Source organism: Nyctibius grandis, chromosome 5 (genome assembly GCF_013368605.1).
Source record: "Nyctibius grandis isolate bNycGra1 chromosome 5, bNycGra1.pri, whole genome shotgun sequence".
In the NCBI taxonomy this organism is placed as follows: Eukaryota; Metazoa; Chordata; class Aves; order Nyctibiiformes; family Nyctibiidae; genus Nyctibius; species Nyctibius grandis.
This window is the reverse complement of record NC_090662.1, coordinates 84,738,070-84,751,889: the sequence shown is the minus strand read 5'-3', so window position 1 is coordinate 84,751,889 and position 13,820 is coordinate 84,738,070. Positions and strand designations below refer to the sequence as shown.

The 13,820-nt window shown below is 46.0% G+C and overlaps 1 protein-coding gene across 4 annotated transcripts; it reads left to right on the top strand.

Annotated features, from left to right (window-relative positions):
• Positions 1-5,228: 5,228 nt before the first annotated feature.
• On the top strand, positions 5,229-13,323 carry KCNJ8 (potassium inwardly rectifying channel subfamily J member 8). 4 transcript variants are annotated; one of them, XM_068400666.1, is made up of 3 exons: positions 5,229-5,305; positions 6,599-7,045; positions 10,459-13,323. In XM_068400666.1, exons 2-3 carry the CDS (start codon positions 6,681-6,683, stop codon positions 11,357-11,359), a joined length of 1,266 nt encoding a protein of 421 aa, XP_068256767.1. In that variant the 5' UTR covers positions 5,229-5,305; positions 6,599-6,680; the 3' UTR covers positions 11,360-13,323. The 4 variants fall into 4 exon arrangements, with proteins under 4 accessions (XP_068256767.1, XP_068256766.1, XP_068256765.1 ...); XM_068400665.1 differs by lacking the exon at positions 5,229-5,305 and adding an exon at positions 5,849-5,938; XM_068400664.1 differs by lacking the exon at positions 5,229-5,305 and adding an exon at positions 5,973-6,212.
• Positions 13,324-13,820: the final 497 nt, after the last annotated feature.

The following is a 13,820-nucleotide window of genomic DNA, read 5'->3' as shown; positions in this document are numbered from 1 at the left end:
TAGACCTATGGGGAAAAAGGGAGGAGTGCAAGAGGAAGAGGCTAAGGAGTCCAAACCCTCATTTACCTTTTCCACAATGCCCTGGTGATATGGAGTACAGCACTGGAGCTTTCCACCAGCTCTTCTACCCCAGCTGCAGGGAGCCACTTTGGCACTGGCCAACAGTTTAGGAGCTTGTAGGAAGTCCTCCTAAACTGTGGTTTGACCTGTGAGTGAACTTGAACTATTTGATGCCTCCATCCGATGACTGATCATAAGAGTTTGGCAAAGAGTGGGAAGAGAAGCATCCACACCCCCACCAGATAGAGGAGGCAAAGAGTTCACGTCTCTACTCAGCTTATTCAGAGGTTGGTCTGGCCCATAAACTCAGAAATGGGAATCATCATAGACAGATGGATCAGCAGCCAGTTTTTCCATAGAAAAAAAGTCATCAGGGAAATAGCCAGCAAGCCAAAGGGGAGAAGCTCCTAAGGGAAAGAACACTCCAGTGAATTAGCAACACAGCTAGACATTTATTCTAACCATGTTCAACCTACCTAGAAACTGATTTACAGCCTTTCCATAAATCACAGCACAGGAAGACACACACACAAAAAATCCCAAACTGGTCTCTTCCCAGAGCCTTAGAAGAAACCCCTGTTCCAGGAAAGGGTATGTAACATGACAGATGCACTTCCGGGCATCAGGTATCAGGAAAAGACTGTACCACTGTGACTATTGCCATCTCACCCTATAGCAGAGACTTGCGTAAGTCCCAGATGTGACAGTACAGTATTTCTGTACTTTGAGCTAAAGGCTTATACTGAAGTATGTGGGAGCTAATAGCTCCTGTGAACTGAAAAATGAGAGAATTACCTAGCTTTGCTGGTCAGGGATACCATGACCTGAAAGGTGGACCAGGTAAAAGTGGTGCCAGCATTCCTGATATGGAGGTGATGTGACTGGCTGAGTCTCTGTAGCACTGAGGCTCAGCAAAGTGCAGCCTTTGGTTTTTAGCCTGCACTATCAACAAGAGCTCTGGGAAGAAACAAACACACAGCTAAAATTAAAGACAAAGATAGGGAGATAGATAAGTAGTGTAGGGCTGCAAGAAATCTTGCTGGATTCTGCGCAAGGATTTAATATGATGTGGTCATATCTAGAGGGAAATAAGGCTAGGATTTATGACAGAGAGTAAGTGTAAGGTATATCCTGGAGCACAAGGTATTTCATTCAACTACCGCTTTCTTGGCCCATGCATGTCCCTGTAGCAGAGGTGGTGTTAGGGAAATAGAGGATAAAAGATGTTGGATTTCATAAAACAGATGACTGAAGGAACCATGTGATTTCGGTGTGATAATCTTTCACCTCCTCTCCCTGCTCCTCCCCTCACACTGCTGACTGTGCAGGGGGCCAGGGGCTGCAGCCCCAGCCCAAAACAGTTCCCCACCCTCTCTCTTATGCTACGGGGCTGAATGCGTTTCCCTAAGACCATGCCCTCTCTCACCGATGCATGCTGGTGGCCCGTGTGCTGACCCTCTGTAGAACCAGGTGAGCCCAAAAGACAGCAGCACTTCTTCGGAGTGGCCATGGGAGCCAGCAGGTCCAGGGGAGGGCGTGTTGCATTGTAAGTAGCATCAGGGACTGAGCTCTGGGCAGGTTTGGCTGGAGTATCACTGCCCACCAAGCCCATGGAGCCAGCTGCGAGCAAAGGTAGTCTGAAGTCAGCCTAATGCTGTTCAATCTATAGCAAGTTCAGACCTTCTTGAGGAGCTAAGGACATGCTCTAGAGGATATAGCTGCTGCCAGTTATGACAGTTCACCCAAGTGGCTCTCTCTTTCTTCCCTGTGCTACTCAGAGAGCACATACAAAGCTAGGGTATACCTTTCCCACAGCCAGCAGTGCTGCATAAGCCAAGCCAGCCCATCAACTCACTGAACTGCAGAACCTAAACCACAACATATCACCCCATCTACATGCAAGGAGATGGAAAATACTAAACTCCCAGTGACAAATGCACCAGACCCTGTTTGTCAGCACTGGAAGGAGCATAACAGAGATTTACAGAACCGCCAACATATTGCTAGCTTTGCAGAGGGTCAATAGCCTGCACCCCGTAGCCTGACACATGCAGAGAAGTCACAGCACCAGATTTTGTCAAGGAAGGCAGATGTATCACTTCCAAACCAGATAGTTTCAGTGGGAAACAATCCCTCTGCCAGCAAACTCACAGAACATCTACGAACTTCACTATGCAACTTTGTAATATTGGATGAGGGGCATTAGTTACATGTATTTTGATGATAAAGACTATTTTTGTCCTGCTGCTCTTGCATGAAACATTAAAAAAAAAAAAAAAAAGCTGGTTCAGGGTAACAGATGCCCTTAGTCTGCAGTTTCTGCTCTTTCATGTTTGACGGATCTACTGCCAGTTCAGCTGGGGAAGAGTTCATCCATGCTATCCGAATATGGCTTATCAGCTTTGTGTCTTTGTGGAAGCCTCGTGCTGAGTGCATGACATCTCTGGATGCCTGCAAAGTCATCCTATCTCTAAGCTAAGATTAGAATTTCAAACAAAACTTATTACGAAGCAGGAATTTCTGAAAGGGCTGGACACAGCTATAATGTGGAAATTTCAGATTCATGTCTAAGCACATTATTTAATCCTTTTTTAGATAAGCATAATTGTAAAGTGATATTTACCATAATATCAGTAACTCTTGTGGGTGGAGGGGAAACAAAACAGCAAGAAGGGAGATGCATGATGGGCCGTGATAAAACTGGACCCAAACCTGCCATCAATTCTGATCATTTTTTGCCAGAAAAGGCTGTGTTCACAGCACTCAGACACGATGTTCCTTACAAAACCAGTTAGGAGACATTTTGGGAGATTTTCCCAGCTATTACTTAAATCTCAGACTTAAATGTGCATGTGGCAACCAAGCAAGTATTTGAAAGGGCAAAGGGGAACATTTTTAGTAGCTGTCACTCTCCAGAGCGTATTCATACACTGTATCTTGGGAAGTGGATGCTGTGCTCAAAATCATGTCCCATAATGTTTAACCAGGAAAGGGAACAGTTCTGGTGCTCCTGATCTTCACATCCTAGCGGTCATGGCCCAGCAGCCTTCCTTGAGGCTAATCTTAAGTGTAAGAGAGGAGGAAGGCATCCCCTCCTGTGAGGGGGAAGCTCTTTCAGTATTGAACAGGCAGAGACGGAAAGACAGGATTAGACAGGATTTTATGAGCACTTTTCTTCCAATGTATGATGATGGGGAAAAATATCAATCACTTTTGTTTAGTCACCCTGGAGTTGAGCCAAGACTATTTGTGTGTGCTTGGTGGGACCCCGTCCTGTCTCAGCTACAAAAAAATCCAGCCACCGCATGGTGCCCAGTTAAGGGGGAGGACACCTCCAGCAAGTTAGTGGGGAACAAGTGGGACTGAGACATTGTAGGGGTCTTTGACTGTATCAGCACTGCTGGCTGTTTCTTTTCCACCTGACCAGCTTGAGAAAGGTCCCTCCTTGCTCCCACCTGCCCCCAAAGATTATGTTGATCCATTCCTGATCCATTTTGCCAAACTAGCTGCTAATCCACACAATAACTTTGTGTCATGCAGTCCCAGTCGCTGCTAGCAGAAACGGGGCAAGGAGCACATCAGCAGCTGAGGGGCCTTGGCAGAGTGAAGAGGGGCTGAGGCTGAACACAGCCGCAGTGGTGGGTTATGCTCCAAGGTGGCAAGTAAATAAAAGTGACATCTGGTATTTCTGTGTCCATGTTTATAAAGCTGTGGATTTCAATAATAACTTCAGAGGAAACTGTGCAATTGGGCATGCGACATGAGTAAATTTGTGTCAGAAGCAAAATAATATAATTAAAGGATCTTATGAAAAAGGCGGGGGGGGGGGGGGCGGTTCCATGCAGTCCCAGACATTTCTTTATTTTTTTGAGATGCAGCTAGCAGCCACAGTGGGGAACATCAATCTTGTTTCTAGCCCTAGCATGGAACAAATACTTCATAGGAGCTAAAAGGGAGAAAGGAAGAGAAAAAGGAGAAGGGAAAGGAAAGGAGAAAAAGGAGAAGGAAAGAGAAAAAAGAAAAGGAACTTTTTTACATGTGTATTAAATCAGTTATTTCCAATAGTTACACATACGTGAGATGCACTTTTGGAGGCTGCATGAAACAAATGAGTCAGCCTCCCAAGACCGGTGTCTACCACCTCATTTGTAGCAAGGTCATGTCCCAAGTTCTCCAAGCCCAGCCCATGAAGTGTCATAGCTGGCACCAACAATGCTGATCCTGCAGATATCCACCCAAGTGACTTTATGGATTTGTACTCAGAGTCTGGTTAGAATCTAAAGGTAATTGTTTTAGATCCTGATTTTTCAGACTGGATCTGGTCATCTGCCTAAAGTTCATTTCATACACAAATGTTTAGCTAATTGCCTAAAGTGACTGGGGTTTAGAGTCTGTGTCTTTTCTGACTACTGGATATCTGGTATTAGAAAAGGATAGTGCTAGAAAAGTTTCCAGGAATCACTCATCTATTTAAAGTTCAGCACGTGTATATGTTCAACAGGGTGGATATCTTCAAGCTGAGGATTACACTGCCTGTCAAATGCACCTTCTCAATTTTTCCAAGCCTGAATACACTTAAAACCTTCCTGACTGCAGCAGGCCTGTCAAGCATTTCTTTCTTTCTTTAGTTTACAGAGAGAAGTAAGGTATTAGGTTCTGTATAAATTTTATACTGTCTAGATCATTCACTTGAGTGATACACAGAAAACTTTAGAAACCTCCCTACTGTACACACATACATGCCTTGGGCATGGAAGAGTTAATCTGACACAACGAAACTCTGCACTTTGCTTCATTAAAATCTAAATTTAGATCTTTTCATAAAGTTGATGTACTGTTTATTCTTCCTACTACAAACCCTAAGACTTCGGAAAAAAAGCTGCAATTTCCAAGAATGCAAGTTTCCATTAAACACAAGGGCCAAAACTGTAAACCTCGACCTGTGGGAAAAAGAATGAACTTCTGCGAGTTCACCGTTTGTTTTTTGCCATTGTGCGTAATTTCTCCTATACCCATCCCATATGCAAATACCCACCCGCCAATGCCCGTTACACCAGCTGAACTTTATAAGGGGCTTAACTCCGTGCCCAACAAGATCTGTGCACCATAAAAAGGAATGCCTTTTTTTTTTCTTCCAGAAACAGGTAATTAAGTTTGTCAAAAGCAGCAAAGGCCGTGAGATGATGGCTTTGGCCGTCCAAACCCTTCGCTTTCTGCCTTGGAAGCTGCCTCAGCGAGATTCGAGGTAAGATAAAGTTAAAAAGGCACAACAACTCTTGGTTTACCAGAGGAAGCGAGCAGGCGTGCCTCTGCCCCGCTGCACCCGGGGGGTGGCTTTGCGCACCCAGTCCCCACACAGGCGGCATAACCAGCCCGTAGAAGCACCTCGCGAAATTCGCCGCTAAATTCGCCGGACCCAGCCTAAAACGCCCCATCACCCCACCCGCCGCAGGTCCCGCTCCGCGCAAGGGGGCGGCTGCCTGCGTGTCTGTGCCCCGCACCGCACCGCGCCCGGCCGCGCCTGCCTGCCCTGCCCGCCGCTCCCCGCGGCCGCCCGCCGCTCAGCCCGACCCCAGCCCGGGCCGGGGCTGCGGGGCCCCCCCGGCCCTGCCCCCCCGCCCCACTCCGCTCCGCTCCGCTCCTCCCGCTCCGCCCCGCCCGGCCCGGCCCGGCCGCGGCCCGCCCCGCCGCGCTGCGGTAAGTGGCGGCAGGGCTTGGGGGGCTGGGGGCGGCGGCCGGCTGAGCCCCGTGGTGGGGCGGGAGGGAGCGGGGGTCCCTGCGAAGCGGCGGGGGGTCAGGCAGCCCCTGCCCTCCCCCGGTGGGACGGGCCAGCCGGCGGGGAGCTGCGGGGAGCTGCGGGGAGCAGGGATTTCCGTAGGTTCGTGCTGTCACCCGTTTGGAGACAAAGTTTGGGAATAAAGGGAGGGTTTCCCCGCCTAATCCCGGAAAGGAAGGAGAGCCGCGAAGGGGAAACGCGACCGCCTGCTCCGTGGAGTCCCGTTCCCTGCCTCCTGCGCTCCCAGCTCAGCTCCTGCTTGTGATGCTTGCGGGGGGCTGGACGGGGGCTTTGGGCAGGGCTCCTGGCTGCGCTGCGGGGCTATAGCCGTAAGAAATGAGTCTCCACGGTCTCTCCAGACTAACCTTGGTTGAAGGTAGACAAGTCTGATTCTTCAGGCCCTGAAGGATGCAAATAACTTAGTGCTTCGTATTGCAGTACCCACCTGGGCGCTGCTGTCTTCTGGAGAAACAGCCCGAGGAACCAACCTGTTGTACGTCGTGTTACTTTACACCAGCTTTGCAAGACTGTTCTGCAGCCTCCCTTCTTGCAAGGAGTGTCAAAATAGCATCTTTTGTTTCTGTTAGGAGCTGATACCAATTGATCATATAAAAACGATGGTCTGAAAGAGGAAGGGCACTGTAGAATAAGTAGTCACACAATGACATTTAATGTAATGGTTGTTGGCGTGGGGGTACCTAATCTGAGCTTCTTGCTGTAGTGCATAGGTGACCAATCTGACCAGGTTCTCTCTTTTTGCAGGGTAGAGTGAGCCCCACAGAGACGTGCTAGAGGGACCACCCCCCATTTTGCATCTCGCTGAGTGGACTATGGTGGCAGGAAGATGCTGGCTCGGAAGAGTATCATCCCTGAAGAGTATGTGTTGGCACGGATCGCTGCCGAGAACCTGCGCAAGCCACGCATCCGAGACCGACCACGCAAAGCCCGCTTCATTGCCAAGAACGGGGCATGCAACCTGGCACACAAGAACATCCGTGAGCAGGGGCGATTCCTGCAAGACATTTTCACCACCTTGGTGGACCTGAAGTGGCGTCACACGCTGGTCATCTTTACTATGTCCTTCCTGTGCAGCTGGCTGCTTTTTGCCATGATGTGGTGGCTGGTGGCTTTTGCCCACGGCGACATGGACCCAAGCACAGAAAGCACTATGAACAGCACTAAGTGGACACCATGCGTGACGTGTGTCAGGTAAAGTACGTCTGGTGGGATGAAGACGGGGGGGAATGGAGCTGCCTGCTGTCCTGCTGATGCCTAAAATGCAGCTTTTGGTTTACACGAACCGTTGTGTTTGGTTGAGGCAGTTGAAAAGTGGAGTGTTTTCCTCTAGATGACATAAATTCAGCAAGCCTTCCAGGCTTGGAAAATACTGTACTGTAGATTTCTTTGATTCCTTACAGGATCTGAAAAAGAGGGAGACCTGCTGCTTTTCATGTGTCTCCACACTCTGTGGGTAACATACCCTGCCTGTCGAGATAAGAGCCTGCTACAAGAGTGGGTATGTGTTATATGTATTGTAACGTTGTCTACAGCAGCGGGAGCATCCCCAGTGGGGTGCGAGTCGCTTGCTGCACCGGCAAAAGGTGGTCACCCCAAGATCGGTGCCTGAGAGGCAGGGCACTGGCCATGGATGTCAGGCAGGGCTAGCAAGAAAAGTGCCGCTTAGGCCAAAACTAGATGTCTTTCAAGATGACTCTCATGAGACAGCTAAATATGTGGTGCTCCAAAATACCTTGATGAAGCCATAGGCCAGCAGTTTGACAGAGGAACAGTTTCCGTAGCGTGCTTGACGTGTCGGACAGTGAAAGCTTAAGGGACTACTAGGTTAATGTCACCTCTTAAAGTATTTTACTCTCCATCCCCAAAGCCACAACAATTTTCAAGGCACTAATAACTGACATACATATACCAAATAGAAGAGTGTTTGTTAATTGGAGGTGGGGGTAAGCAATAAGATTGTTCAGTCACCTTATCAATAAAATATCTTTTTACATCACTAGGCTTTTAAGCAGAAAAATCCTGACTCGGTACCACCAGACTGCCCCAGTTCAGCTGCCTTTTCACATTGCAGTGCTGTGAGGGACTGGGCGGGGAGGGGGGTGGGGGGGGTGGGGAGGGGCTGCAGGGTCTGCTGAGACATGAGAGTGTCTGCTGAGACATGAGAGTATCTGCTTCCCTTTGCTCCTTTCTCTTGCACGTAATTTCAAGACACTCACCAAGTTTGAAGGGACATTGTATCTGGCTCATGAGGGAGCAGAGATCTCATTTTCCCTTAGTTTTGACACTTTTTTGCTAAATGGGGATTTTCCAAGCTAAAGGAAATGGGGATTTTTCCAAGCTAACCTTCATTAGGTTTTGGGGTTGGGGCAGGGGGGCAGGGGTTGCTGTCTTATTTCTTTTCCAATAACTGGCCACAAGCAGTTGCCTCTGAAATGAGATGTCATGACCCAGCTTGCACCCACTGGGGTGTCACCCCCAGCATTTCTGGGATTTGTGGGATTTGTCCAACCCAAATTAGCAAATAGCTACACCCCCCCGGCTCTTCAGGGTCACTGAGGGGGGGACATCCTTCTACTTGGTTGGCGGCCCCCTCGGCTTGGCCCACCCCATGGGGGTCCCCACGGTGCTCCTGGGTCACTCTACCAAGGGCTTCGTGCCGCTGGGACGAGGGGGACCCGCAGCTGCAGCTCTACCCCTTGCTCCCTCCCTGTTGCCCTGGCTGTAGCAGCCCCATGCCAGTGGCTCTTCCAGGATGGCTGCTAACCTCTGCTGCAAGGACAGCAGCATGGAGGGGTGTGAAAAAGCAGAGCAAATGAGTTGGTGTAACTTTCTAGTTTACCCCATGACAAAGAACACACATTGGACCCTCATGCAAGTACCAGGGGTGGATCAGCCAACAGCTGCTCAAGCATCCATGTCCAAGCCATGGAAACTCTTTTCCCTTCATAGTGAAATACTTCATCTTGTTAGATCTGGCTACTGCTTTGGACAAACTTCTGAAATAGCAATATGAGTGCTGACGTTTTTAAGAATGGTGAGTTGTTGGATGTAAAATATATTTAATATTGCAATGATATGTATGCCAAAATAATGGCAAATATTTTTTAACCTGCTTTCGCAAGATTTAGGCCCACAGATATTTCAGGAGAACTTTCTTGGGTAGGTGCCATTACAGGTTTACGGGAAACCTGGTTTTGGAAATGTTAACCAGTGCCTAGAACGTGCACAGCTCTTTAAATTTTCAAAGTATTGCAGAAATTTCTAAGTCTCACAGCTCTTTGCCACACAAAGTAAACATTATCCAAAGAGGAAAACTGTTACACAGCTCTAAAGGGAAGAACCTGAACCTGGGAATAGTGTGATTTGGAGTTTCTGGCTCCCTCTTCACATGGACAAAACACTGTACAAACTTGCTGCTTCAGTTATGTTCACTGTAGAAAGGCGGATTCTCTTTTCTTCTCTTTTCTTTTTTTTTTTTTTTTAAGGGTAAGGGAAATCAGAATATTTACTCAACAGAACTTTAAGTTGAATTAAACAGAATTAAGTTTAAACCAGAAGCTTCATTCTGCATGTAACTAAATATTCATGAATGTAAGAAATCATTCCATGGATTCTATTAATTAACTCCTTTGTCCCTGATTTCTTCAGAGTGAAATGCAAAAATAAACCCCTCAATACAAGGGTACCTGCTAAAGGTTTAAAAAATAGTAAAGGAAAAAAAAAAGAAAAGTTCTTGCAAAGGTACCTCTGCATAGTCTGGCTGGTTTTCTGAAAGATTAATTTTCTCATTCTACAGAAAATTATCTCTGATATTTCCTATGCTATTTTAATGTCTCCTCATGACCCAGTTTCACTGAAAATATGGTTCGGAAAAAAAAAAAAGAAAAATTTATTTAAAAGCAGATTAATTGAAAAGCAAACCAAACCCAATGAATGGTTTAGAACCATCTTCATGGGCAGGACATATTTTCCATAGGTAAAGCCATGTTGAGCATGATGATGCTTCAGATGTTGGTGGATTGCACTGTGTTAAAAGGTTGACTATGAGATTAGTTCATATGAGACCCAATGTGCTACAAGTCTACCAGATAAACCCCAAGGTTCTGATTTTAGATGTAAGAGACTTCGATGAAGGATGTATCTTGTTATAAAAGGAAATTAAAGACCCTGGTATATACAAGGGATATGACATTATGGACTACTATAAACAACGTATTTGGAAAGTTTGTGGACAGCATCCTCTGATGTCCACCAAGAGCTTCATGGGATGGAGAAGGTGGAAAGCCTAGGTGTTACAGCACTGTCGACTAACACAGTGGGTAGCATGTGTTTTTGAACAGAGGCTCTAGTGAGCTTCTCAGGGTCACCTAGTGTTACAGACGGTCTTTTAGGAGCTCAGGCTCAGAGGTCTTCCCTGTCACCATCACCAATCATAAAAAACAGAGTCAACGAGCATGCAGTGCTTTTGCTGGTGTTAACAGAAGGCTTAAGTGTACCAGGACTGTACAAATAGGTCCTTAAGTTTGTTTCTAGAAAGTGTATATTAATAGCTTCTCAGTTTGTGTTCCATGTCCTTAGAGTTAACTTTGTGCAATCTTCTCCAGGTCTTTCACCTCCGCTTTCCTCTTCTCCATTGAAGTTCAGGTGACCATTGGTTTTGGGGGCAGGATGATGACAGAGGAATGTCCCTTAGCCATCACAGTCTTGATCCTGCAGAACATTGTGGGTCTGATCATCAACGCCGTCATGCTGGGCTGCATATTCATGAAAACCGCACAAGCTCATAGGCGGGCTGAGACCTTGATTTTCAGCCGGCAGGCGGTCATTGCAGTTCGAAACGGCAAACTTTGCTTCATGTTTCGAGTGGGAGACCTGAGGAAGAGTATGATCATTAGCGCCTCGGTGAGAATCCAGGTTGTGAGGAAGACTACAACCCCTGAAGGAGAAGTCATACCCATTCACCAAGTAGATATCCCTGTGGATAACCCCATTGAAAGCAACAATATTTTCCTCGTGGCTCCCTTAATCATTTGTCACGTCATAGACAAGCAGAGTCCTCTTTACGATATCTCCGCTGCTGACCTGGCACTCCAGGACCTAGAGCTCATCGTGATACTTGAAGGAGTCGTAGAAACAACTGGCATCACGACGCAGGCGAGAACCTCCTACATAGCAGAGGAGATCCTGTGGGGTCACCGCTTTGTGCCCATCGTCACTGAAGAGGAAGGCGTGTACGCAGTCGACTACTCCAAGTTTGGCAACACCGTCAAAGTGGCGGCACCACGTTGCAGCGCTCGAGAGCTCGATGAGAAGCCATCCATTCTCATCCAGACCCTGCAGAAGAGTGAGCTGTCCCACCAAAACTCCCTGCGGAAACGCAACTCCATGAGGAGAAACAACTCCATTCGGAGAAGCAACTCCATGCGGAGAACCAATCCCTCCCTCATCGTGCCCAAAGTGCAGTTTATCACACCCGAGGGGAGCCAGAGCACTTCAGAAACGTGATACACAGCTTTGAGCAAGGTCAGTGGGCTTCAGAAGGAGGAGGCACCTGTGGTGTTTTGTTTAAATGTTCTTTTACTTAAGAAAATGAGAACATGATGCAGAGAAGAACCATGCAAGAACTATTTATTCTATTACTTACTGAAAGCACCACCTAATGGCATTAGGAAACACTTTAGCACTTAGTGTATGAATTAATAAAAAATGGCACGTACACTAAAGAAAACACAGTTCACTCATGTAATATAATGTGTATTTATACTTGTTTTAATGGCATGCTAATTTTTTAATTGTATTTTTCCTATCAAGAGTCTCTCTCTTCTTCTGCTGGCTGTCACAAAAATGTGGGTTTTTTCCTATGTAAGTGGGTTACCCACCTGCAGGCTCTTTTAAAACTGCTGCATACAACATCTCCCACGGATTTTGTGCAGGATATTTGGATATCAAGCTTTTTGGGGTGAATTCCTTGTTCTCTTGAAAGGAGTAGCTAAATTCCTCAAGTATTTTACTGGAGAAGAGCCAGTATTTTACCTTCAGTTTGCCAGACCCTTTCTTTCCGTTGATTTACGTCAAAGGCATTTTGAGAGCAAATTCATGTCAGATGAAGTGACCTGACCATCCCACAGGAAAACTGGTGCCACTCCGGGCAGCGCCGGCAGAAAACCCAGCGAAACGGCATGGTGTCTTGCAGAGCACTGCTCTTCTCAGGGTGAAATACTCCACTGCAGGACAGCATGCATCTGTAACGTAGCTATAGCCCAAGCTGAGAAACTCAAGTCCTCCCGGCTGCCACTTGAGCATCCATTTCACTGAAATTATTCAAGTTGAAAAAAGTACATGCCTCTTTAACATCCTCTTCATATTGGTGGAAGACCAAATCCTGTTTTGTTTTCTTTTATAGATTCATACACTGAAGGCAACAAGTGTACTTCCTTCACTTATAGTAGTTTTCGTAGTATTAAGTCTGTTTGCTTAAGCAGAAGGTTACTTTTTGCCAGTGGGAATTCATGAATGGGAATGAGAGGGAACTATGCCAATAATATTAAAGACAGTATTTTCAAAACTATCTGAATAATTTTCAAGGGGACTTGGGTGCTGCTGCTGAATTACTGTTTTTCAGCAGTGTCTCACCTGTGTTTTTATATAATATGGCATTGAGAATTGGTGGTAAACAGCTTTTCTCTTCAAATTAAAATGGGCGTATGTTATCTAGAGCCTTCCCAAAAATGTCATCACAAGTTTTTCTACAAGAATAAATAAATGTATGACAACTAATTGTATCACATTTGGTAATACTAAGTTGATGCATACTTTTTTCCTCTGTGAATAAGAAGTATAATTATGGACAAATTCCTGTCAAATTTCTTACAACAGTTGTCTTATTACATCTGTGGCTCAAGAGAAGTGCTATCCTTGTACTGACTCTTCGAGCCACTCAACCACTTAAATACTTTTGTAACTTTAAATATTTGCTTATTCCTATCAGGTAGAATAGTCAAAAGCAATGCTGGATTCTCATTCTCTTTGGAATTCAGTTCATCAGCACTTGTACGGATGGTTTGCAGGCTTTGTGTGGTATTGGGTGGTGGCATGGAGGGGCATTGCTCTGTAGTGAGGGCTCCCTACGTTTTAAGCAGGTGCTCTCCAGAACATAAACACTGACTACATACTTAATCTGAAGCAGTAGCGAAAACTGAAGTTTCTGCTAAAAGCATTCGTTTCCTGGCCTGCCCATTAATATTCTGGGAGGATGGATGGTGAACATCTGGAGATATTAATCTGTCCATTGTGTGTCCAAACAATGAACATCTGTAGCTTCCAAGAGGAGTCAGAGCAAAGCATATACAATTTGCCTCTGGCCTCTGTTTCCAGAGCCATGAGTTTCTTTGAGGCTGTCTGTTTGATATATAGTTAAATCAGATGCTGTACAAAAGCAAATTTTCTACAAAATAAAAAAGTAACAATAATGATTTCTTCTGTCTCTGATTTTTTCCTACTTCTTTCCCTTTTTTCCTTTGTATTCTCCATTCATTCTTCTATACTCTTAGTCATTCTTTTATCCCAGCCTTTTCCATGGTCCTTTTGAGTAATAATTTTATATTATCTCAATACTCTCTCAGTATTTCAGTTGAGATTTTTTTTACCCACAACAATTTTCTCCTTAAGTACATTCTTCCTTCCAATTTTTATTTTGCCTTCATCTCTCTCTCTGCTTTGCACCTAATGTACTCTCTTTGCCATAAGGCTGTTATAGGAATATTGATATTTTGAGATAACCCTAAGACACCTCAGTCATATGCAAGGATGCTGAACAGATACACCTGCCTCTTGAAGAAAATCCCTTAGTGCAAAGCCCCTTTCTTGAGCAAGTTTTGCAGTCCTGGAAGAGGTCAGCAGCAGAAGCAGTGGAGTAGGCTGCCCAGCCAGCCATGCAGAGCAGTGGGGAGGTTTTGGGGCTGGGAGC

Coding starts and splice junctions, on each gene's coding strand:
- KCNJ8 (XM_068400666.1), top strand. CDS start 6,681: ATGCTGGCTCGGAAGAGTATCATCCCTGAAGAGTATGTGTTGGCACGG. Junction 7,046..10,458: donor CCATGCGTGACGTGTGTCAG/GTAAAGTACGTC, acceptor AATCTTCTCCAG/GTCTTTCACCTCCGCTTTCC.